This window comes from Sturnira hondurensis, unplaced genomic scaffold (genome assembly GCF_014824575.4).
Source record: "Sturnira hondurensis isolate 20B ecotype Veracruz unplaced genomic scaffold, ASM1482457v3 Scaffold0015509, whole genome shotgun sequence".
NCBI classification, from domain to species: domain Eukaryota; kingdom Metazoa; phylum Chordata; class Mammalia; order Chiroptera; family Phyllostomidae; genus Sturnira; species Sturnira hondurensis.
In genome coordinates, this window is record NW_028088140.1 from 9543527 (window position 1) to 9569250 (window position 25724).

A 25724-nucleotide genomic window follows, 5' to 3' on the forward strand; every position below is an offset into this window, starting at 1 on the left:
CTTGCTTTTCATATTTTTTAAACAGTGCCTTTGAAGATGAGACCATGAAGCTTCGACAGCTGAAACTAGATAATCAGGTGAGCACAGTATGCTTTTTTAAAAGATTTTATTTATTTATCTTTAGAGGGGAAGAGAAGGAGAGACATATCAATGTGTGGTTGCCTCTCATGAGTTCCCTGCTAGGAACTGGCCTGCAACCCAGGCATGTGCCCTGACTGGGAATCGAACCGCAATCATGTGGTTCACAGGCCTGCGCTCAATCCACTGAGCTATACCAGCCAGGGCACAGTATACTTTTTTGAAATAAGTGAAGATCTGTACTGGCCCTGATGCTGATGGTCTTGACTCTGAAGTCTTGGTAGGGTTATAGAAAGAAGACTTGAAAGTAAAAGACTTTGATGTTACTAAGCAGTGTCTGGACTTGGTAGCTGTTGAACAAAGGCCCTGGACTATGGGAAGACCAAAGTGATTTGAGGACATCAGCAATAAAACTGGCCCTGGATTTGTAATCACTGAAAATCCCTGGGCACCTTTCAAAAGAATTAGAAGAATGTTAACATTGTAATATTACGTGCTTATGTGGTCCTTAAGTACCTCTCTACACTGTAATTTCATTTAACTACAGGATTTTTTTCTTACCCTTATCTTATCCATCCTGCTGCATTTAAAAACTTCTATTGCCTGCAGAATAATTTTCTTCACAGCACCGGTTCCAATTTTAGCTATACATTAAATTTTTTTGGCGGGGGGGAAGCAATGATTTCATTTACATTTGTTTCCTCCACTAGACTAAGTTCCATGAGAACAGGAAGCAAGTTTTTCTATGATAACTCTTATGTCAGAAGCTCATAGCATAGCGCTAGGCACACAATAATTCTTCATTAAATATCTGAGTGAAGGAAGGAATAAATGAACAAAGAGTTTTGTATTTTTACATGCTCTGATTATCATGATTAGTCAGCTTAAAACCTATATCCAACATAGCATATTTGCTACTTCATATTTAATTCAGGAAATTCTATAGCTCTAGTCCACCTATGTAGGACCATTAACAATCAAAATGTCTCAACTCTATAGGTAACTAAAAAGACCTCTGAAGTTTTGTCTTGCTTCTTTAGGTTGCTGTTGGGATTAATAATGGGACTTTTAGCATAATAAATTAAAGGTAGAGTCATAAAGAACTAGGAAAGAGGTCTCAGCAGATCATGCAGGGATGTGTGGAGCAACCCTTCACAGCAGGGCGAAGTGGAGATGCAGATGGGAATGCCACCCTGGTCCCTGAAACTGCACTAGTACTTCTGCTTGTGCTTGAGCATGGCCTCCTTTGCAGGGCACCTTCCACACTCTTCATGACAGTGGCACTGCCCTGGAGACTGTCATCACATCCTACTGCCCTTCAGGCCACCAGATGGTGGAGTGGCTGCCCATTGGTCTTCAGGGATCTCGTGTGCTAGCCTGTGCCACCATAGGAGACCTTATATTTCAAGGTCACAGTGATCATCGTCAGTCCCTGCTGTTCCAGCAGCCTGCTTGCCAGGGCTTTCCTCACCTACTGCCTCATGAAGTGTGTGGACAGTAGTGAGCCTTGGTGCTCCCACAGGAGCCACGCAGCTTGGCCTAAAGGGCCTGAATAATGACAGCAATGCCATGGCAGTTCATAAGCCATGCAGCTCAGCCAAGCTTGTGTAGACAAGGACCCGCAGCCGGCACTCTGAGCTCTCCCCACACGTGGTGGCTGTGCATAGGACAGACCTGGCCTGCTCCAGGCTGCAGGGGTGCCTAGCCACCCTACCCTCTACACCTTGAGGGCCAGGTCCATCCCACCATTTGGTTGCCTCCATCTCTACATATATCCAGCTCCAGATTGATCAATAAAATACACTTCTAGGCTTAGGGATCCTTCAGGATTTGCTGACTGATATCCAAGGCAGGGGACCACAGTGCAGGCGACCAGTCCCTGGGGGAGCCCAGCCATGGTGGTTTTATGGTTTGAAACCACTGCTAAGGTGGTATAGCAGCTGCAGCCTCCCTCCAACTGACTTCCTTTAAAGATACTGGGGACATTTGAAGCAAATCTTCATATATTCTAAACCCAAGTTCTTTATTAGAAATATTTGTAGATATTTTCTCTAACTCCATGGGTTGTCTTTTTACTCTCTTGAGGGTGTCATCTTCAACACAAAAGTTTAATTTATCTACTGTTTGACATATGTACTTTTAGTGTCATATCTGAGAAACCATTGTCTGCCTAAGGTTACAGAGACTTGCTACTTTGTTTTCTCCTAATAGTTTTACACTTTTTCTGATTCGTTTTGAGTTTTTTAAAAAATATATTTCATTGATTATGCAATTACAGTTGTTCTATTTCCTTTTGACCCCTAAAAACTTTCAACCCCGAAAGTTTTTCCAATTGGTGCTTTCAGGCTCTAATTCCTGTCACTGGGGCCCTAACCTGAGTGGTCTGTCTCACTGCTTGCTCACTTGGTCCGCCCATTGCCACCCCACGCCTGGGATCCGCCAACCGTGGCCTGCGCTCCTGCACGCCTGGGTCAGTCTGGCCGATCTTTCCTGCCCGACCCAGCTCCGCTGCTGGTCTGGCTGAATGGTTGGTTGTTGTTGGACTTCTGTACAGTTCAATTTTTGCTGCATTTTTGTTACTAAAACTTTGTTATCCTTAAACTTAGTTGTGTGAGGGGGCACAGTGTTTCCACCTACGCCTCCATCTTGGCCGTAAGTGTTTTGAGTTTATTGTTATATGTGATGTGAGATGAGGGTCCAGCTTCATTCTTTTGCATGTAGCTATCCAAGCTGTCCCACCACCATTTATTGAAAAGCTCTCTTTCCCATGGAATATATTTTGCTTTTATTTTTACTAGTTTTGCTACAGTGTTTGTATTTTTAAGGTATGTGGACACCTTAGTTGGCTACAGAATATAAAAATTTCCAGACCCTTCCAGTGATGTTACTGAGACCTGGATACACATTAGGCAGAGAACAGTTGTGCCATCTGGTGGACGATGGGCTCTTCAGGCCAGGCTGCCTCGCTTACTCGTGCATGCCCCTAAAGGGGAGGCAGCCATTAGTGCGTTGAATTGGTATTTTAAGAAGTTTGATTTGGAACTTTTAATTTTTTTCTTCCTATGATCTCACTTTTTGTGCCAGGGACGCTAATTATTTTTAGCCAAACTGATAGATATCAGGCAACCATACTGAACTTGTTGGTTGTACCTCGTGATCAGCCAGTCTAGTCCAAGAGTGCCATAATGTAACCAGCCCATCATCTCTAGGGAGTCTTTGGAAAATTGAGAATCAGTGACGCTAAGCTGTCATTAATTTGAGGGTTGTCTAAGCTTTATTATTTTACTGAGTTAAGCCCTTTGATGGAAATATCCCCTTCCTCCATCTAATCTCCTTTATTTCTTCATTTATTTCTCCATCAATCACCATTTGATATTTTGCCCCCCGGGGAAAATAGAGTAGAGCATACCATTAGATTCTGGAGAAAATGGATCCTTTGAGTTACCGTTCAGTTTCCAAGGGAATTGGGAAATGTAAAGATTATATAGCACTTAGTCCTGAAGGTAGCATATTTTAATTATATAAAGGGCATTGAACCTTTGGTTCTCTTCCTGACTCCTTTGTAGGAAGGCTGTGTATACAGCCTTTAAAGCATCCTTAGCTTCTTAGGGGAGGTAAAACATAAATGAGCTCTGGCTGGGTGGCTCAGTTGGTTCAAGTGTTGGCCCATTACCAAAAAAAAAAAAGTTGCCAGTTTGTCCCCAGTCACAGCACATACGGAGGCAAGCAATCGATGTTTTCCTTACATCCATAGTTTTCTCTCTCTCTCTCTCTCTCCCTTCCTCTATAAAATCAGTAAACATATCCTCAGGTGAGGATTAGGAAACATAAATGAAATAGGAGTTGACATTGTTACATTAAAACTCAGTTAGCACTTCTCTTCCCCTTCCACACTCTGAGAGGATGATTAGAATGTTGTATCATTCCAACTTCTTAGAGGGACAAGCGGTGTTGAGCAATAACATGTCTGGGGCTGCACGCACTGGTACACTGATGGGCTCAGCCTGTGCCTGCCATTCACAGGCAGGCGCAGGTAACCCAATGAACTCCATTTGTGATGGGGATCAAGGCTTGCAATTATTCCCCACAAACTAGGAATTCCCAGTACATGGGGGTCATAAGCTTGTGTTGATTAAGCCCCTGCCCTTTGTACACAATGCCTGTCGCTGCTACCGATTGGATGGTTTCGTGAGATCTTTGGATCACCCAGGGTTGGTCCACAGCCCTGGCAGAGCACTGAGAAGACGGTGGAACTTGACTATCAAGAGGAGGGAAAACTCATAACAAGGTTTCTGTAGGTGAACCTGAAAAAAAAAAGCTAAATCCGGTGATAGTTTTTACCAAGTGGCAATTTGCCCATACATAATGGTTACCTTAAACGAATAGCCAGCTATGTCTCCAGCAAAATGAGTTTACTAGGAAGCAACAAGGAATTGCAGTTTGGGACATTTGGTCTAATGGCAAACCATGGGCAAGTACAGAGAAATAAAGGAAAGAACCACTCTTCTCTGGACTTGCAAGGGATTGTTATAAACAAAGATTCCCTAGGAGGACACTGAAAGTTGGAATTATAGTCAGTTTTCATTGGCTGAGTTATGGCAGTCTCCCATTGGCTGAACTTCTACTAGTCAAGGAGGAATCTTCTTCCTGCTGAGGTAGGAAGTATCACCTCTGTCAGAGATGCAAGGTACCTACCAAATCCTCTGTTGGGGTCAGTCGTGTGCATTGAGTGACGTGTGAGAGTTCTCTTCCACCCTCCTGACTTCTTTTGAATGTAGTTTGTGTTTGTTAATTTTCATAGTAGATGTTTTGTGAATTTTTTTCCTATTTACAAACTTGGACAATAGGATATATTCAGTTCTGTAATATAGTAGTTGTGGCTGTGAAGTTCACAGTTTGAATCTACATTTTTTAACAAACTAATTTTGGTTTTATTTTGACATCTGAAGTGTCTGTTCAGTGTTTTGTTCAGTGACATCTGAACAAAATTTCTAGGGATATTGTGTAGTGGGTTGAAGTGTGCTGCTTATGGTTGAGCTCCAAGGGGCTTTCACCTCCCGAGTCGTCTCAGTCCTCCTGTGTGTCTCAGTTTCTCTCCCCGGCTGTCTGATGCAACCATGACAGCTAGGTGACCAGCCTCTGTGTACGTCCCTGGGCGAGTCAATTATTGGACTTCCCTATCCTGCACATCCTGTGAGATACCCTTTGACATCTCTACATAGATTTTTAGTCATCTAAGAATACTTGAGATTTGAGCTAGAGGAAGGAAGTGCCCATTATCTTTGGAGCCGAACAAGTTCAGACTCATTTATCCAGCCAAAGATTTGTTCAGACTCTCAAAAAACATGCTGGGGAAAGAACAGGGTTGGGAGGAGCGGAANAACTAATTTTGGTTTTATTTTGACATCTGAAGTGTCTGTTCAGTGTTTTGTACAGTGACATCTGAACAAAATTTCTAGGGATATTGTGTAGTGGGTTGAAGTGTGCTGCTTATGGTTGAGCTCCAAGGGGCTTTCACCTCCCGAGTCGTCTCAGTCCTCCTGTGTGTCTCAGTTTCTCTCCCCGGCTGTCTGATGCAACCATGACAGCTGGGTGACCAGCCTCTGTGTACGTCCCCGGGCGAGTCAATTATTGGACTTCCCTATCCTGCACATCCTGTGAGATACCCTTTGACATCTCTACATAGATTTTTAGTCGTCTAAGAATACTTGAGATTTGAGCTAGAGGAAGGAAGTGCCCATTATCTTTGGAGCCGAACAAGTTCAGACTCATTTATCCAGACAAAGATTTGTTCAGACTCTCAAAAAACATGCTGGGGAAAGAACAGGGTTGGGAGGAGCCGAAGGGGCGCACTTAAGAAAAAGAGAGCACCTGTTTTTTCCCCCTTGAGTTGTTGATATAAGGGAATTTAAGTGTGACAGAGAAAGGTTTCACCAGGTACCTTGATAAACTATCTTATCAGGAGTGTAGTTCGCCCTTTGCGGGTCTAAGAATGTGTGGGTTTTTTTTTAGTAACTCTAGATGTAACATGTGACACCTAGCTCTTTGGCTTCCCTTTTTTATTATTTTTTTATTTTTATTTTTTTTTCTGATTTTTCCTGAAATTCCTTTATTTTATTTTTTAAAAAATATATTTTATTTATTATGCCATTACAGTTGTCCCATTCCCCCCTTCACTCCTCTCCACCCTGCACACCCCTCCCCCACCATTCCCCCCTTTCGTTCATGTCCATGTGTCACAAGTTCTTTAGATTCTGTATTTCCCATAGTATTCCTGCCCTCCCCCCTATTTTCTACCTACCATTTATGCTACTTATTCTCTGTACCTTCTCCCTCCTTCTCCTCCTCCCACTCCCCTGTTGCTAACCCTCCATGTGATCTCCATTTCTATGTTTCTGCTCCCGATCTAGCTGTCCTCTTAGTTTGCTTTTGTTTTAGGTGTGGTTGTTAATAACTGTGAGTTTGCTGTCCTTTCACTGTTCATATTTTTTATCTTCTTTTTCTTAGATAAGTCCCTTTAACATTTCATATAATAAGGGCTTGGTGATGATGAACTCCTTGAATTCGACCTTATCTGAGAAGCACTTTATCTGCCCTTCCATTCTAAATGAAAGCTTTGCTGGATAGAGCAATCTTGGATGTAGGTCTTTGGATTTCATGACTTGGAATACTTCTTTCCAGCCCCTTCTTGCCTGTAAGGTCTCTTTTGAGAAATCAGCTGACAGTCTGATGGGAACTCCTTTGTAGGTGACTGTCCCCTTATCTCTTGCTGCTTCTAGGATTCTCTCCTTCATTTTAATCTTGGGAAATGTAATTATGATGTGCCTTGGTGTGTTCCTTCTTGGGTCCAACTTCTTTGGCACTCTCTGAGCTTCCTGGATTTCCTGGAAGTGTATTTCCTTTGCCAGACTGGGGAAGTTCTCCTTTATTATTTGTTCAAATAAGTTTTCAGTTTCTTGCTTTTCCTCTTCTCCTTCTGATACCCCTATAATTCAGATTTAAAGATGTCCTGGAGGTTCCTAAGCCTCTCCTCGTTTTTTTGAATTCTTGTTTCTTCCTTATTTTCTGTTTGGTTGTTTCTTTCTTCCTTCTGGTCCACTCCCTTGATTTGAGTCCCAGTATCCTTTACATCACTACTGGTTTCCTGTGCATTTCCCTTTATTTCAATCAGTTTAGCCTCCATATGTTCCTCTAATTTGCGGCTAAAATCAACCAATTCTGTGAGCATCATGATCACCAGTGTTTTAAACTGTGCATTTGAAAGGTTGGCTATTTCTTGGTCACTTATAATTATGGGCTCTGGGGCTTTGAGCTGTTCTTGAGTCATAATGTTTGGTCTATTTGCACCTGTTATGTATGAGGGGCGGAGCCTTAGGTGTTCACCAGGGCCAGGCAACCCAGGTTGCTGGGTTGTGATGCTGTATGTGGAGGCGGGGTCAGAGAGGAAAAAAATGGCGCTTTTCTCTGCTCCGCTCTCTCTCTCAGATTTCTGTCCCCTCTGTGGCTTCCCACAAGCAAATTGGGCCCCTCTGGTGCTGGTTCCCGGGTGTGTGGGCCCGTGTACTCTCCAGGACCCTGTGGGTCTCTCCAATGAACTCTCTGTGAGCCTGGGAGCCTCTCCTGGCCCCTTGACCCCGAGAAAGTCTTTCCAGTTGGTGCTTTTGGGCTTTAATTCCCGTTGCTGGGGCCCTAGCCCGAGTGATTTGTGTCACTGTTTGCTCCTTCTCTTGGTTTATTCTGTCTGGCTGAGTGGTTCGTTGTTGTCGGACTTCCATACAGTTCAATTTTCACTGTTTTGGCTGCATTTTTGTTTCTCAAACTTCACTGTCTTTAAATTTAGTTGTGGGAGGGGGCACAGTGTTTCCACCTATGCCTCCATCTTGGCCAGAAGTTGTCTTCCCTTTTTTACACCACAAACATACTAGTTAAACTCACAACAGTCAGTTCTCGAAGCAGACATCACTTAATTAATCTGCAATGAGAACTCTTAATTCTTCCACTGTGCATTCAACTCTGTTGTATGTGATTCTCTGTTATTGGGGATTTGATGCCTTAGAAGTTAAATTAAAAATTAGAAGGCTGATTGGAAAGCAAGGGATCAGAGGAAATGAAATTAAATCGTACTGAGGGATAGTTAGATCATCAAGGCCTTTTATAGTTTTTTGGGCTCAAAATGAATAAGCTCTTCCAGTAAAGAAAATATTCTTGTTTACCAAGTTTAGTATTCTCTTTCTTGGGCAGGCTGGATAAAAAACTGGTGTCAAATTCTAGATCTTTGGTTTCCCTTTTCTAGACCACAAACAGTGAATACTCCTTTTCTATAGGACATTTTTTCTTTATATATATGTTAATAGGAGTAGCTGTTGCTTGTGTTTCAGTTTCATCCGTTGTTTCACAATTAGGAGACTGCATGACACTAAACGGCTGTGGCTGTGTAGGTAAGATGTGACAATTTCTCCTGTCTTTATACTTCGTAGGTATCATATCTTCAGGCAGGTTACTTTCCGTCCATTATACAAGGCTTCTCCGATGCTAGAAGAACCTTATCAGTAGATTCCATGAGGAGGACCTCATTATAATCTCCTATGTATTTAGTGTTCCTGGTACATTAAGGTCCATCTATTCATATTAATTCATGAGTCTCAAAATAATCTGAAAAACCCCAATTATTCCTCCCATTTTGCTCTAAATTCTTTATTTATTCTTTTATTCTTATACATTAAGTTCTCACTTAATGTCCTCAAAAGGTTCTGCAACTTTAAGCAAAACGGCTTATAGCAAAACCAATTTTATCATAGGCTAATTGATATAAACAAGAGTTAAGTTCCTGTGCATCCTTTCAATATTATAATGAAATGATGTTGTTTGAGGACCTGCTGTAAACAAAGCTGGGTAAAAATAGTCCTACTTCTTCCATGTATTCTGAATTTACCTGCTGATTTTCATCTGGCCAGTTCAGGAAAAGCACATTTCCTTTCCCATAAAGGATCCCACCTCTTGGAGTAATTCTTCTTGTTAGTGGCACTTTTAAAAAACAATATTAATGAATAAAAGTAAGTAGATAGCTTTTTGCCTAAGAAACAAAAGTAGGTTATAATATCTTTGCTTTTAAATAATGACTTAATTTTTTAGCTTGAGACTTGGTACTTTCCTATTCTGAGATATTCCACAACCATAATAATTTCTATGTATTATAAAGCCTTATTTGCCAAAGCTTAAAAATAATGTATGTGCCAGTACTTTCCTTTCCATCTTGTTGGATATTTTTCTCATAGTCTCACATGCTTTTTTCCTGAGTTTTCTTTCTACCATGTTCCTTATCTTCTTATATCCATAAATTGATTGCTTTCTATTTGCAAAGTTCCAACTGCTATTTTTTCTTCTTGCCCCTTGCTCTAATTTGTTTGATTAATACATAAAAATGAACAAGAAAGCAAAAATTATTGTTCTTTTGCTAATTAAAACATGGAAATAATTCGGGGTTTAGACTATAATAAATTTTATTTTTCTTTCAATCACAAAGGTAAGAGAAATTAAAAATACAGAAAACTAGAAAGCACTGGCCAGGTGGCCCAGTTGGTTGGAGCATTGTCCCGTGCACCAAAAGTTGCGGGTTCGATGGTCAGGGCACATGCATGGGTTGTGGGTTTGATCCTTAGGGTGTATACGGGAGGCAACTGATCAGTGTTTCTCTCTCATGTCAATGTCCGTATCGCCTTCTCTCTAAAATCAATAAACATATCCTCAGGTGAGGATTAAAAAAAAGAAGAAGAAAAGGGAAATTATTTAATTCTACAACCCAGAGAATGTTTTTTTGTGTTGTTTTATTTTTTACCCATGCTTATGTGTTTATATAGTTTAAATGTGTGTTGATAATATTATAATTACTATATATATTTTAAGTAGATTTGGATCATGGAATGCATTTGTATCATTATTAATATAGGTGCTCAATAAATATTATTTCTGTATTATTAGCTGTTCTCTTTTGGGGGCGGGTTTATACATACAGGAAGTTGTTCAAAGTGTACTAATCCTAAATGTACACCTGGATGATTTTTTACATGTGCATACACTCAGTATCAACAGCTCAGTTCATGATACAGAACATTTTTTGGACCGTGCAAGGTTTCTTCTTGCCACTTCCCAGGAAACTGCCTCTGCCCCACAACAGTTACTCTGTGACTTCCATCACCTTCAGTTAGTTTGTTTGCTTTGCCTGTTCTTGGACTTAATATAAATGGAATCATCCAGTATGTACTCTTTTGTGTCTGGCTGCTTCTACTCAGCAAGTGTTTGGGGGGGGGGAGTCCCCCAAAATAGTAGTTAGTATTTATCCTATTGCCTAAGGCAAATAAGATAATTATTTGTAGTATGTATCACTAGTTTGATCTCTTTGTTGATGTGTAAAATTCCATTCATTAGGTGATACCACCATTTATTAACTCTCCTCTTGATGGATATTTGGGCTGTTTCTAATCTGGAGCTATTATGAGTAAGAAATTCAGTAGTCCTTTGAATCTAAAGAATAGAAAATCATATTTCTCTTCATTGGCTCCCACCTGCCAGCCCTTCATTTACTGCAGACCTTAGAATATCACATTTTTATTCCACAAAGAAGTTTACACAATAAAATAATAGTAAAATCGTGAAAGAAATGTAGAAAATTAAAATAAGGATAAAATACCAATGCCTGGACAGATAAACACAGTGTGCAGTCTTTCAGGTCCAATAAATATTTATTAAATGAATGAATCCTTGTCCCTCTCTGTGCCTCAATTTTCTCATAAGTGGGAAAATTAATTCACAAGGATTTTGTGTGAGAATCAGTGAAACACTACAAATCTTCAAAATAGATAGGCCTTATCATAACTCTCCTGGCTATAATATCAAATTTTTTTCATAGCGAGCACTCCTGGAGAAGAAACAGAGAAAAAAGCGCCTGGAGCCACTCATGGTACAGCCGAATCCAGAAGCCAGGCTACGTCGCTCAAAGCCAAGAGGTTGTGAGGAGCAAACTCCTTTGGTGGAACCTCATACCCCTCACAACAATGTCATCCTACATGGTGTGTATTTAGGCAGCATCTCTTACTTTTAGGGTATAGTTTTCATAACCCAGAAGAAGGCAGGAGGATTCTTAGGTGGATCAAAGGAATAATATTAGCATTGTCATTGGATACCTTCATAAATTTTTATAATCAAATTCTGGGTCTTTGAGTTAGAATAAAACTAACTCAGTGGTCTAATCAGTAGAAGATACTGTAAAGTTAATGCCCACCCTAGAATTGATATTTTTAGATGCCAAATGAATTAGTCCAAAATAGTGTATTTGAGGAGCAGAGTTAACTTTGAAGCCAGGAGTGTGTAGAGAGCTTCTGTTCTTCCAGTAGATAGACTCAAAGGATCATCTGAGATGATGAGAGGAAGAAGGGAGAATAGGATTAAGAGCTTTGAAATCAAGCCCCCTGAGCTACTGACTTGTTTGGGATCTGAACTTTGGCAGACCTAGTTTGTTTCCATAGTCTCATTCTTGAGTTTCTCAAGGCAACATCAAGTACATTTTACTTTAGTAAGAGTCAGCATGTTAATAAAATGAACACCAGTCCAGAATTACTCTGTTAACAAATGTCCTCAGGGATATTTAGAAAAGAGGAGAAGTAAAATGATTTGGCAGTTCTTGATTCTGATTACTTATACCAAACCCACACAGCTCAATAGTGGATTATGCTTTCTCTTTTTTCCCCCCTTTTGACCCCTAGGCATTGATGGTCCAGCTGCCTTCCTGAAGCCAGATGCTCAAGATGTGGAAACCAAATTTCATGTTCTCTCAGTTGGCTCTTCTGCTACAGAAGAGGATACCGAAGGAAGTGTTGATGGGGAAAGCTCTTTGGATACTGAGCCTAAGCCAGATCTTCAGGAGATTCTTCAAAAACATGGTGAGGGTTGGTCATGATTTTAAGGCAGTTTAATTGTCTTAGCCATTTATAATCTTTTCTTTCTTTTCGATGAACAATTTAGATGACTCAGCTTGCTTGTAATGTGGCTTAGGGCTTTGCAGAGGTGACAGTGTTAGGCATCTTTGACATCTGAGAACTAAATGGTCATTGTCAGTGGTAGTAGTTAGTATTTATCCTATTGCCTAAGGCAAATAAGATAATTAAATCAAATGTGACATACCATCATCATTAGCTACTATATATGACTATTTCTTTTTGATATTTTATGTTTAGCTCCTACCCTGTCCCATTGACAAGGTTGCTACTCAAGTCCCGTACTGTGCTTCCATTTCACAGTTTATATTGATCTAGTGATAAGGGGAAAGATAAATAGCCAGCTTAATGGAAACACATATTAAATCAAAATGTATTTAAGCTAACACTTTTTTTTATCTTAATGCTGGTTTGTTTTTATGAAAATTAAAAACCTACAATCTCAGTCACTACTGTGACAACTCTTTAAATACTTGAGATAGCTGTGGAGTGTAAGCTAATACTTTTTTTGACTAGAGCCTACTTTTGCCAGTTGAAGTTAACATTTCCATAAACATTCCGTGCATTTCAGACATCCCTTCTAATCTTCTTTTCTTCTTAGAAAAATAACTATGTAAGAGAAGTAATTAAGGACCTTCTCCTTTTCAGATGAGAAGACTGAAGCCCAATAATGAATTAATATTTATTGAGTGCTTACTTTGTAATAGGTAGGCATTGCTAGGTCCTGGGCTGTATGAACGAGAAGCTTATACCACACAATTTTAGAATAGATGTATATTCACACAAGTTCACACATTCATTCATTTAGGAAACATATACTGAGTATATAAATACTATGTATCAGTCATATAAGCACTTAGGATACAATAGTAACCATGGTTCTGCCCCCATGGAGCATTTATTCTGATTGAGACTTCATGTTCTTAAGTAGCAAAGAGAGCATGGGAGAGGGGTGTCTAACCCAGAGTTGAGGATTTAGAAAGCTTTCCAGTAAAAGTGATGTCTAAGCTAGAGCCTGATTCAATAAAAGGAGCTGGCAAGTTCAAAGTGGCTGTGGCTGAGAGTGTGATGTGATGAGGTTTTAGAAGGGGAATGTGGAGAGATGAGTCTGGAGAGGTAAATGGGCTCTGATGATATATGACATTATAGGCCATATTTGGAATTTGGGCTTTATCTGAAGAGTAATAGGAACCAATGAGGGATTTGAAGCTGAGAAGTCATATCAGATTTGGGCTGGAGAAAAATTAGTACTATAAAGAATAAATTCGAAGTGGAGCAGGTCTGGGAAGCAGGAAAATTGCTTAGGAGGTGATTTGGCTGATGGCTTGTCCTACAGTTACAACATGGAATATGCCAGAGTAAAATTAAGAGAGAAGGGGAATTACACTGTCAGGGGAAAGAAAGAATTGAAGGAGAGTGATGATTAACTGAGCAATGGAGGACGCACGTCCTCCTGAGCGTGGTGTCACCTGTGCAGCAGCTGGAGACTAACATTTCTGAATGTCTTTTGTATGCCGGCCATTTGACATAATTACCTCAATTATTTTAATATTTGTAACAGTACTTTGAGGAGTTTATATATTATTAGTCTCTTCATGTTACGTATAAGAAAATTTGTTCTGCCCTGGCTGGTGTAGCTCAGTGGATTGAGTGTGGGCCTGTGAACTAAGGGATTGCAGTTCAATTCCCAATCAGGGCAGGCCAGTTCCCAGCAAGGGACCCACGAGAGGCAACCATACATTGATGTTTCTCTCCCTCTCTCCTTCCCTTCCCTTCTAAAGATAAATGAATACAATATATATTAAAAAAGAAAATTTGTTCTAAGAAAGAGGCCAAGTAATTTGTCCAAAATCACACTAATCATTTACGTGGTAAACTTGGGCAGAAGGAATAACATATGCAGAGGCATTAGCTATAAAAACAAGATGTTTGTGCAGACTGGGACTGATGACCAGAGTGTGGGTGTGGTAAAGGCAGTGTAGTGAAATGGATTACAACATAATGCTGGAGCCGGCTTGCTTGGTTTTGAATCTCAACTCTGCCACATCTGACTGGCAAAGGGGGAAAACAACTTTTCTCTACCTCAGTTTCCCTGTCTGTAATATGAGTGTGATCATTGAACTTTTTGATTATTTACAACCACTATTATTACAAGAAGAGAAGAGCAAAGAGAACTTTGCAGTTTAACCGAAAGGTAAATTACCCCAAGTTAACCAGCTGAATAGTGGTAGACCTAGACTTTCTGATCCTTAGTCTAGTTCTTTTTCCCTTCCTATCTAATTCTTTGTTCTCCACTGCCCTACTAAATGACTACTGTGTTCTTTCTCAGAATTGGCCTCTCAGTGCCAGATACATCAGTGCCTTTCCCTGACTCAACAGTCTGTGTGTTGCAGTAACCCATTAAATGCACTCTTGATTAGGAGCTAAGAAGTGTCAGTTTGGCAGATTATATCCCTTAAGTGGATCCAATCTGCTTGTCTTACAAGTTTGGGAGAAATCTTTGCTCTCCATCTTTTTCATTTTTCTTTTTCTTTTTCTTTTTTATTCTCATCCAAGGGCATGCTCATTAATTTTAGGGAACGGGGAAGGAAAGGGAGAGAGAGGAGAGCAACATCAGTGTGAGAGAGAAATGTGCATTGGTTGCCTCTCCTACACATCGCCATCAGGACTGAACCCACAGCCTTGACATGTTCTCTGACTAGGATTCAAACCCACAATCTTTTGATTTATGAGACAATGCTCCAACCAGCTGAGCCACACTGGCCAGGGCTGATCACCATCTTAAGACATATCCATATAAACAGAGTTCTTGATATAACAATGGCATTTCAAAACATAGTACTAAGTGAAGCTACCATATGATAGTGACATCCAAGAGTTTTGTACCTTTTTGCTACCAACCCCCCCAAAATTTTAGAAAACAAAAAAATGTCCTTTACAAACCAAATAATTTTTTCTTTTTTAAATCCTCACCTAAGTATATGTTTATTTATTTTATTTTATTTTTTTTTTGGTCTTAGAATGACTTTTATTTATCTATTTAAAATATATATATTTTATTGATTATGCTATTACATTTGTCTCATTTTTTTCTCCCCTTTGTTCCCTTCTGTCTTGGATTTGACCTCCCATCATCATTCTCCTACCTTAGTTCATGTCCATGGGTCGTGCATAAAAGTTCTTTGGCTTCTCCATTTCCTATACTATTCTTAATCTCCCCCTGTCTATTTTGTACCTGCCATTTATGCTTCTTATTCCCTGTACATTTTCCCCCCATTCTCCTCCCTCCCCTTCCCTGCTAATAACCCTCCATATGATCTCCATTTCTGTGATTCTAGTTCCTGTTCTAGTTTTTTGCTTAGTTTTTGTTATTTTTTAGGTTCAGTTGTTGATACCTGTGAGTTTGTTGTCATTTTACTGTTTGTATTTTTAATTTTCTTTTTCTTAGATAAGTCCCTTTAACATTTCATATGATAAGGGCTTGATAATGATGAACTCCTTTAACTTGACTTTATCTGGGAAGCACCACAATTGCCCCTCCATTCTAAATAAAGCTTTGCTGGATAGAGTAATCTTGGATGTAGGTCCTTGCCTTTCATGACTTTGAATACTTCTTTCCAGGCGCTTCTTGCCTGTAAGGTTTCTTTTGAGAAATCAGCTGACAGTCTTTATGGGAACTCCTTTGTAGGTAACTGTCTCCTTTTCTCTTGTTGCTTTTAAGATTCTCTCCTTATCTTTCATCTTGGGTAATGTAATTATGATGTGCCTTGGTGTGTGCTTCCTTGGGTCCAACTTCTTTGGACTACTTCTTCTTCTCTGAGCTTTCTGGACATCCTGGAAGTTTATTTTCTTTGCCAAATTGGGGAAATTCCCTTTCATTATATTTTCAAATAAGTTTTCAATTTCTCATTCTTCCTCTTCTTCTGGCACCCCTATGATTCTGGTGTTGGAATGTTTAAAGTTTTCCAGGAGGTTCCTAAGCCTTTACATGTTTTTTTTTTTTTTGAATTCTTGTTTCTTCATTCTTTTCTGGTTGAATGTTTCTCTCTTCCTTGTCGTCTAAATTGTTGATTTGAGTCCTGGTTTCCTTCCCTTCACTGTTGGTTCCCTGTACATTTTCATTTATTTCACTTTTCCTAGCCTTCACATTTTCCTTTATTTTGCAACCATACTCAACCATTTCTGTGAGCATCCTGATTACCAGTGTTTTGAACTCTGCATCTGATAGGTTAGCTATCTCTTAATCACTTAGTTGTATTTTTGGAGCTTTGATCTATTCTTTCATTTGGGCCCTATTTCTTTGTCTTGGCATACCTGTAGTAAAGGGCAGAGCCTTAGGTGTTCACCAGGGCGAGGCAACCCATGTTGCTCAGTTGTGGCACTCTGTGGGAGGGAGGGAGGGGTCAGAGAGGGAACAATGCTGCTTGCTCAGCTCTCCTGCTGGCTTTCAGTCACTTCCCGTAGTACACACAAGCAAACTGGGCCATTATGGTGCTGATTACTGGGTGGGTGGGTTGGTGTATGTCTCTTCAAGGAACTCCTGTGAGGCTAGGAGTTTCTCTTGCCATCTCAACTCCCAAAGGTTTTTTTCAGCCAGAGTTTTTGAGGCTTCATTTCCCTGCACTGGAACCCTGGGTTGCATGGTCTGTCTCACTCCCCAGTTGTTCCTCCTGGTTTATCTGCACACAAGTGGGACTGCCCACTCTGCCCAGCTGCCTGTCTCTGCCCCTCCTACTGGTCTGGATGAATGTTTCTTTTTTAATTCCTTGATTATTGGACTTCCATACAGTTTGATTTTCTGGCAGTTCTGGTTATTTTTTGTTTTTAAATTTGTTGTTGTCCTTCTTTTGGTTGTGCAAGGAGGCAAAGTGTATCTACCTATGCCTACATCTTGGCCAGAAGTCATGTTGTTATACTTTTAATTTTCAATAATCCCTGTATACCTCCTCCCCCACTGTAATCACCACACTGTGGTCCATGTCCATGAGTTCTTCTTCCTTTTTGCTCAATCCCTCCACTCCCTATCCTCCTCTCCCTTGGCTGTCATCCTGCTTGCTATCTATGAGTCTGTCTCTATTTTCCTAGTTAGTTCTGTTTCTTCATTAGATTCCACATATGAGTGAAATCATATGGTATTTGTCTTTCTCTGCCTGACTTATTTCATTTAGTATAATGTTCTCTAGGTTCATAATACTGTTGTAAAGGGTAAAACTTATTTTTTATAGCTGAGTAGTATTCCATTATGTAAATGACCCATAGTTGTTTTATTCACTCATCTGCTGATGGTCAAGGGCTGCTTCCTGTTTATTTATTTTAGAGAGAGAGGAGGGGCCCAGGGAGAGAGAGAGAGAGAGAAACATTGATGTAAGAGAGAAACATGGATCAGTTGCCTCCTGTTCACACCCTAACTGGGGATTGAATCCTCAACCTAGGTATGTTCCTGACTGGGAATTAAACCTGCAATCTTTTGGTGTACTCGATGACATTCTAAGCAACTGAGCCACCTGGCCAAGACAGATAATTTTTTTTACAATAGCTTTATTGAGATAATTCAAATACCACACAATTCACCGATTTAAAGTGAACAGACTCATTGGTTTCTAGTATATTCACAGAGGTCTGCAACCATCATTACAATCAATTTTAGAATATATTCATGATTCCCAAAAGAAACCTTGTACCTGTTAGCACTCCCTGTCTATTTCTCTCCAACCCCTACAACCCCAGGCAACTACCAGTCTACTTCTACCTTTGGATTTGCCTCTTCCTGACATTTAAAAAAATACTTATTTTTATTTATTTTGAAGGGAAGGAGAAAGAGAGGGAGAGAAATATCAGTGTAGTTGCCTCTCTCGCACCCCCTACTGGGGGCCCGACCTGGCTTACAACCCAGGCACATGCCCTGACTGGGAATCAAACCAGCAACCCTTTGGTTCGCAGTGAACCAAAGTGCTCAGTCCACTGAGCACAGTCCAGTGCTCAGTCCACTGAGCCGCACCAGCCAGGGCTCTATTCTTGACATTTCATATAAATAGAATCATATACTATGTGGTCCTTTATGATTGGCTTCTTTCACTCAATGTAAAGTTTTCAAGGTTCATCATGTTGTAGCAGGTATCAGTACTTCATTCCTTTTTATGGCTAAGTAATAGTACCTTTATGTATATACCCACAACTTATCTGTTCATCAGGTGATCAATATTCAGGTTGTTCCCTCCTTTTGAATATTGTGAATGCTGCTATGAACACTGGTGTACAAGTATCTGTTTGAGTCTCTGTTTTCAGTTCTTTTGATTATATACTCAGAATGGAATTGCTGGATTATGTGGTAAATCTATATTTAATTTTTTTAGGAACCACCATGTTTTCCACAGTGGCTGCATAATTTTACATTGCCACCAGCAGAGCATGAGGTTCCAATTTCTCCACATCCTCACCAACACTTAGTTAAAAAAAAACTTTTTTGTATTTTTTATTGTTTTTTAAAGAGAGACAGACAGACAGAGAGACAGACATTGATTTGTTGTTCCACTTACAAAATTCACTGGTCGATTCTTGGATGTGCCCTGACCGGGGATTGAACTTGCAGCCTTGGCTCTAACCATCTGAGCTACCTGGCCAGTGCCTGTTTTTTTTGTTTGTTTGCTTAGTTTTGATAACAGCCATCCTGATGCTTGTGAAGTAGTATCTCATTGTGATTTTGATTTGCATTTCTGTAATGATTAGCAATGTGCATCTTTTCAGGTGCTTATCAGCCATTTACAAATTTTCTTTGGAGAAATGTTTATTCAAGTCCTTTACCCATTTTTGAATTGGGTTGTTTGTTGTTGAGTTATAGGAGTTCTTTGTTTATTCTAGATATTAATCCTTTATCAGATACATGATTTGAAAATATTTTTCCCACACACGTAATGTCTTTTTTTTTTTTGAAAGAATTTTTTTAAAAAATATTTTATTCATTTATCTTTAGAAGGGAAGGGAAGGAGAGAGGAAGAGAAACATCCATGTATGGTTGCTTCTTGTGCATTCCCGTCTAGGAACTGGCCCCTGCCGGGAACTGGCCTGCAACCCAGGAATGTGCCCTGACTGGGAATCAAACCGTGATTGTCTGGTTCACAGGCCAGTGCTCAATCCACTGAGCTACACCAGCCAGGGCTCACAGAATGTCTTAAAGAGCTAAATTAGGGTGGCAACAGTGGGAAGAAAAGACAGGGGTACATCTGAATGAGAATATGAAGAAAGAATTGTCAAAATTTGGATAAAGTCGCTGTGTTTTCAGTCAGAATAGCTTACAGTGTTTTAAGCAAGAAAATTAAAATTCTCTTTGGTTTAAAGATTTCTTTTTTAAACCAGTTTTGTTGACAGTTCTTCCTTTTCCTCTAGGTATCTCAGGTAGTTTGAACTTTGATGAGGAGACTGATGGGGAAGAAGAAGGAAAAAAATTAAGATCTCATTCACCATGTTCAGAGGCAGAAAGACCCAGTTCCTCATCCAGCCAGAAAGCAACCACAGTATGTAGTTCTGAAATTTCTTCCTTTGGAGGTAATTTAACTATTTCCCAAATATACCTTCAGTGTTTAAATTCCATTATGGAGTGAGTGTTGCTTCAAAAGATTTAAACTCAACTTTAAAGTTCACAACCTCTCTAAATTTCTTGTGTCTCAAGCCAGCTATTGTGAAACTATATCCCATTTTTGTACTTAAGCTCCTTCTTCATCACTCCCAACATCCATATATTTACTTAACTTCTCAGAGTTTTCCATTCTTTTGTCAGAAGACTGAAGACATAGGGATAAATCAATGTTATTTTATCCATGAAGTGTTTCTCAAAGAGAATATGAGGTGTTTCCAACCCTGCCTCTTGCTTATATATGGCTATTCTTTCAGGATACAGGAGCTTCCGGTATTTCAGCCCAACAAAATGATAACCAGCTGGGAGAAGTAGAGAATTTAGAGGACTTTGCTTATAGTCCTGCCCCTCGAGGCATCACAGTCAAATGTCGGATAACCAGAGATAAAAAAGGAATGGATCGGGGTCTCTTCCCCACTTACTATATGCACTTGGAAAAGGATGAAAGTCGGAAGGTATGAGAATTCATTCTGTTTATTTTAAATTTGTATTTATTGATTTGAGAGAGAGAGAAACATCGATTTGCTGCTGCACTTTTTAATGTGTTCATTGATTGATTCTTGTATGTGACCAGGGATCGAACCACAATCTAAGCCTGTTGGGACAATGCTCTAACCAGCTGACCTACCTAGTTAGAACCTGTGAATTGATTTTTAAGACAAATCTTGAGAGAGAGGGGAAGAGTGTGAGAATAGATTGTTGATGGGTCTTGTGATAGGGGAATAACACTGGTATTATACCAAGGCAGCTAGAGGTAATAGATTATATTTATTAATTGCCAGCTGCTATGTTCTCAGTATTTTCAAAGAGCTCATAATCCAATAGGCAAAAATCTCCCTCCACACCAAAAAAAAGAGTTTTATTCTGAATGGAAGAAAATGGAAGAGAATATTTGGGTTTTTTAAATATATTTTATTGATTATACCATTACAGTTGTTCTATTCCCCCCCTTCATTCCCCTCCACCCTGCACACCCCCTCCCCCACCATTCCCCCCCTTTAGTTTATGACCACGTGTCTCAAGTTCTTTAGATTCTATATTCCCCCTACTATTCTTGCCCTCCCCCTATCTATTTTCTATGTACTGTCTATGTTATTTTCTGTACCTTCTCCCCCCTTCTCCTCTTCCCACTCCCTGTTGGTAACCCTCCATGTGTTCTTCATTTCTATGGTTCCCCTCCTGATCTAGCTGTCCTCTTGGTTTGCTTTTGTTTTAGGTGTGGTTGTTGATAACTGTGAGTTTGCTGTCCTTTCACTGTTCATATTTTTCATCTTCTTTTTCTTAGATAAGTCCCTTTAGCATTTCATATAATAAGGGCTTTGTGATGATGAACTCCTTGAATTTGACCTTATCTGAGAAGCACTTTATCTGTCCTTTCATTTTAAATGAAAGCTTTGCTGGATAAAGCAATCTTGGATGTAGGCCTTTGGATTTCATGGCTTGGAATACTTCTGTCCAGCCCCTTCTTACCTGTAAGGTCTCTTTTGAGAAATCAGCTGACAGTCTGATGGGAACTCCTTTGTAGGTGACTGTCCCCTTCTCTCTTGCTGCTTCTAGGATTCTCTCCTTCATTTTAATCTTGACTAATGTAATTATGATGTGCCTTGGTGTGTTCCTTCGTGGGTCTGCCCTCTTTGGGACTCTCAGAGCTCCCTGGACTTCCTGGAAGTGTATTTCCTTTGCCAGACTGGGGAAGTTCTCCTTCATTATTTGTTCAAATAAGTTTCCCACTTGTTGCTATTCCCCTTCCCCTTCTGGTACCCCTATAATTCGGATGTTGGAATGCTTAAAGATGTGCTGGAGGTTCCTAAGCCTCTCCTCATTTTTTGAAGTCTTGTTTCTTCATTCTTTTCTGGTTGGATGTTTCGTTCTTCCTTCTGGTCCATTCCATTGATTTGAGTCCCAGTTTCCTTTCCATCACTATTGGTTTCCTGTGCATCTCCCTTCATTTCACTTAGTTTAGCCTTCATATGTTCCTCTAATTTGTGACTAAAATCAACCAGTTCTGTGAGCATCCTGATCACCAGTGTTTTGCACTTTGTGTCTGAGTGGTTCACTATTTCTTTTTCACTTAGAGTTATTGGCTCTGGGGCTTTGAGTTCTTCTTGAGCCATATTTTGGACTGTTCGTGCCAGTTACATATGAGGAACGGAGCCCTAGGTGTTCACTAGGGCGGGGCAACCCAGGTCAGTGGGTTGTGATGCTGTATGTGGGGGCGGGGTCAAAGGAAAGCAATGGCAGCCCCCTCTGCCGCATCCCACCGCTGTCGGGCCCCTCTCGGTCCGTCTCACTGCTCACTCCTCTGCTGGTTTATCTGCACTCGAATGTGCGACACTCAGTCAGCCTGCCCCACACCCTCACTGGGTCCATGATGCTACCCTGGTTGCCTGTGCACCTGGGTCTGGGGATCCTGCCTGCCCGACCCTGCACCGCTGCTGGCTCCGCCCCTCTTACCGGTCCCAGTTGAAGGGTTCGTTGTTGTCGGACTTCCGTATAGTTCAATTTTCTGTTCTTTGGCTGCGTCTTTGTTTACTAAACCTTTGTTGTATTCAAACTTGGTTGTGGGAGAAGGCACAGTGTTTCTACCTACGCCTCCATCTTGGCAGAAGTCCTGGACGAGAATATTTGAATGTAATTATTTTTACTTCTGTTCCTTTTTTGGGATGGGGGCTGTTACTGTGTGCTCTTCGGTTTTTACTTTTATTATGGTAGAAAATGACATTGTGGAAGAAAGAACAAGTTTTAGGGAATAGGATAAATTGGAAATATAAAAGAATATACAAGTGAAAAGTCTTGTTTCTACCCTAGAAATTCTAATTTACTTTTGTACCTAAGTTTGAGACAGTTTAATATTTGCTAGTAAACAGTGTATTTTGTATTAATACCAGATCTAAGTGGGTGATTTAAGGATCCTAGAAATTAGATTATGGTAGTGGATATCATTGTTATTATGACCACTGTTTAGTGAGTGTTTATGATGTATCAGGCATGTGCTAAATGTTTCATTATCACTTATAATCCTTATGACAACCTGGTAAGATGAGATTTATATCCCTGCTTTATGGACAAGGTAACTGGCGTTTAGGAAGTGATATCCTGTCCCAGGTCACACCAGTAAGCGGCAGAACCAGATTCAAACTCACATGTTTTTGATTCCAAAGTCTCCTCTCAGTGTATGCTAGCACTCTTCTGCTTCTCATTACAGTCAAAGTCCATAGGGTTTAGCAAGGAAGCATAAACATGAGGCTGTTCATACCAATGAAGTCACAAAAGTTTAAAAAATACAACTCCCGCCCCAACAACATACCAAAAGGAGTATTAGGAATGCAGTTGTAGTAAAGAATGGGAAGGGTAGGTATTTAGGATCCTGTCTCCTTAAGTTGGAAAGACTCTCTTATTTATGGAGTTTTATGAAGCTTTTTAAAAAAGTCACTGGAGGTTTTAGGGATAAAGGTGTAAATAGTTATGTAGAGAATAAAGCTAGCAAACGTAGAAAAGTTGCGCAGTCGGGAGACACTGCTTGTGAATTCTTAGAAGCATTATGAGGGCTATTATGAAAAGGGATAAAAACCCACACAGATTGGTCTTCTCCGAGAAAACACCAGATGGTGACGACACACTGGTGCTGAGACAGGGTGAGATCCTGGGGGCCCTGGAATGGGAGGACTTGGTGGCTTCTGTCTAAGCTGGGGATCAAGACCATGGAGTTTGTGAGCCAAGGACAAGGAGTGGTGCCCTCACTAAGCTTGGTCCTCTGGTCAAAGACATGATCAGGTCCCTGAAGGGGATCTCTCTCTTCTGCCTGCCCATCAAGGAATCAGATTGTTGGTTTTTCCAGGCCATCCCTCAAGAATGAGGTTTTGAAGATTATGTCTATGTAAATACAGACCAGGTCCAAGACATTTATTGCCATTGGGAATTAGAATAGCGATGTCGGTCTGGGCATTACATGTTAGGAGGAAGTAGCCACTGCCATTCATGGGGCCTTCATGCTGGCAAAGCTCTCCATAGTCCTTGTATGGTGAGGCTACTGAGGAAACAAGGTTGGCAAGCCTCACACTGTCCCTTGCAAGGTGCCTGGCCAGTGCTGCTCTGTGCTGGTGGCCTCATCCCCACTGTCAGGGATGCTGGCATTGTCTCAGCTCCTGGGCCCAAGAAGCTGCTGCTGATGGGCAGCATCGAGCACTGATACACCTCGGGCAGGGGCTACTCTGCCACCCTAGGCAACTTTGCCAAGGTCAGCTTTGATGCCAGCTCCAAGACTCCCTGCTGCCTCACCCCCAGACTCTGGAAAGAGACCATATTCACCAAGTCTCCCCAGCAGGAGTTCACCATCTTGTAAAGACACAGACCAGAGTCTCCATGCACAGGACCCAGGGGACAGCTGTGGCCACTACACAGTCTATACAAGAAAAATTAAAGTGACTTAAGCCTGTTTAATAATAATAAAAAACCAAAGATTTGATACTAGATAGGCATTGCTAAACATTTACTGAATAAAGTAGACAAAATAAACCATAGTGATTCCCTGACTTCATTATTGACTGACTTTTTTCCCCCCAGATATTTCTTCTTGCAGGTAGAAAGCGAAAAAAGAGCAAAACATCCAATTACCTTATCTCTACTGATCCAACAGATTTATCTCGTGAAGGAGAAAGTTATATTGGCAAACTCAGGTGAGAGCATCCTTATATCACTGTCCTCTTCTTTCTTATACTTTTATTCCTGTTGTAAAAAATAATGTAAGTGGAATCACTTTAAAAATGAAGTCAGGGTCCTGGCCAGTATGGCTCCGTTGTTGGAGCATTGTCNGCAATCTTGGATGTAGGCCTTTGGATTTCATGACTTGGAATACTTCTGTCCAGCCCCTTCTTACCTGTAAGGTCTCTTTTGAGAAATCAGCTGACAGTCTGATGGGAACTCCTTTGTAGGTGACTGTCCCCTTCTCTCTTGCTGCTTCTAGGATTCTCTCCTTCATTTTAATCTTGACTAATGTAATTATGATGTGCCTTGGTGTGTTCCTTCTTGGGTCTGCCCTCTTTGGGACTCTCAGAGCTCCCTGGACTTCCTGGAAGTGTATTTCCTTTGCCAGACTGGGGAAGTTCTCCTTCATTATTTGTTCAAATAAGTTTCCCACTTGTTGCTATTCCCCTTCCCCTTCTGGTACCCCTATAATTCGGATGTTGGAACATTTAAAGATGTCCTGGAGGTTGCTAAGCCTCTACTCGTTTTTTTGAATTCTTGTTTCTTCCTTATTTTCTGTTTGGTTGTTTCTTTCTTCCTTCTGGTCCACTCCCTTGATTTGAGTCCCAGTTTCCTTTCCATCACTATTGGTTTCCTGTGCATTTCCCTTCATTTCAATTAGTTTAGCCTTCATATGTTCCTCTAATTTGTGACTATAATCAACCAATTCTGTGAGCATCCTGATCACCAGTGTTTTGAACTGTGCATCTGAGAGGTTCGCTATTTCTTTTTCGCTTAGAGTTATCGGCTCTGGGGCTTTGAGTTCTTCTGGAGCCATATGTGGACTGTTGGTGCCTGTTATGTATGAGGAGCAGAGCCCTAGGTGTTCACCAGGGCTGGGCAACTCAGTGGCTGGGTTGTGATGCTGTATGTGGGGGCGGGGTCAAAGGAAAGCAATGGTGGTCTCGTCTGCCGCTTCCCGCCGCCGCCGCTGCTGCAGCAGCTGCCACCATTGCTGGGACCTGCGCCTCGCGCAGTCCATCCCACTGCGCACGAATGTGAGACCAAGGTCAGCCCTCTGCCGCTGGGTTTGCCCACTGGGGTCTGTGAGGTCTATCTCACTGCTCACTCTTCTGCTGGTTTATCTGCACGCAAATGTGTGACCGCAGTCAGCCTGCCCTGCACCCTCACTGGGTCCACGCTGCTACCCTGGCTGCCTGGGCGCCTGAGGTTGGGGGGATCCTTCCTGCCTGACCCTGCTCCACTGCTGGCTCCACCCCTCTTACCGGTCCTGGTTGAATTGTTGGACTTTCGTATAGTTCAATTTTTCTGTTCTTTGGCTG

The 25724-nt window shown here is 40.9% G+C and overlaps 1 protein-coding gene and 1 pseudogene across 2 annotated transcripts; both read left to right on the forward strand.

The window, feature by feature from the left end:
• On the forward strand, positions 1–24491 carry LOC118999964 (tubby-related protein 3-like). 2 transcript variants are annotated; one of them, XM_037064728.1, is made up of 6 exons: positions 1–77; positions 10985–11144; positions 11838–12014; positions 19452–19579; positions 19956–20153; positions 24262–24491. In XM_037064728.1, exons 1-6 carry the CDS (start codon positions 45–47, stop codon positions 24376–24378), a joined length of 813 nt encoding a protein of 270 aa, XP_036920623.1. In that variant the 5' UTR covers positions 1–44; the 3' UTR covers positions 24379–24491. The 2 variants fall into 2 exon arrangements, with proteins under 2 accessions (XP_036920623.1, XP_036920624.1); XM_037064729.1 differs by lacking the exon at positions 24262–24491 and having other exon boundaries at positions 19452–19610; positions 19956–20043.
• On the forward strand, positions 23266–24253 carry LOC118999965 (40S ribosomal protein S2-like; annotated as a pseudogene).
• Positions 24492–25724: the final 1233 nt, after the last annotated feature.

Bases quoted from the DNA above. Each gene is read 5' to 3' on its own strand.
- LOC118999964 (XM_037064728.1), top strand. From the start codon at position 45: ATGAAGCTTCGACAGCTGAAACTAGATAATCAG. The intron at 78-10,984 runs GTGAGCACAGTA...TTTTTTTCATAG, and splicing joins AGCTGAAACTAGATAATCAG to CGAGCACTCCTGGAGAAGAA. The intron at 11,145-11,837 runs GTGTGTATTTAG...TTTGACCCCTAG, and splicing joins CAACAATGTCATCCTACATG to GCATTGATGGTCCAGCTGCC.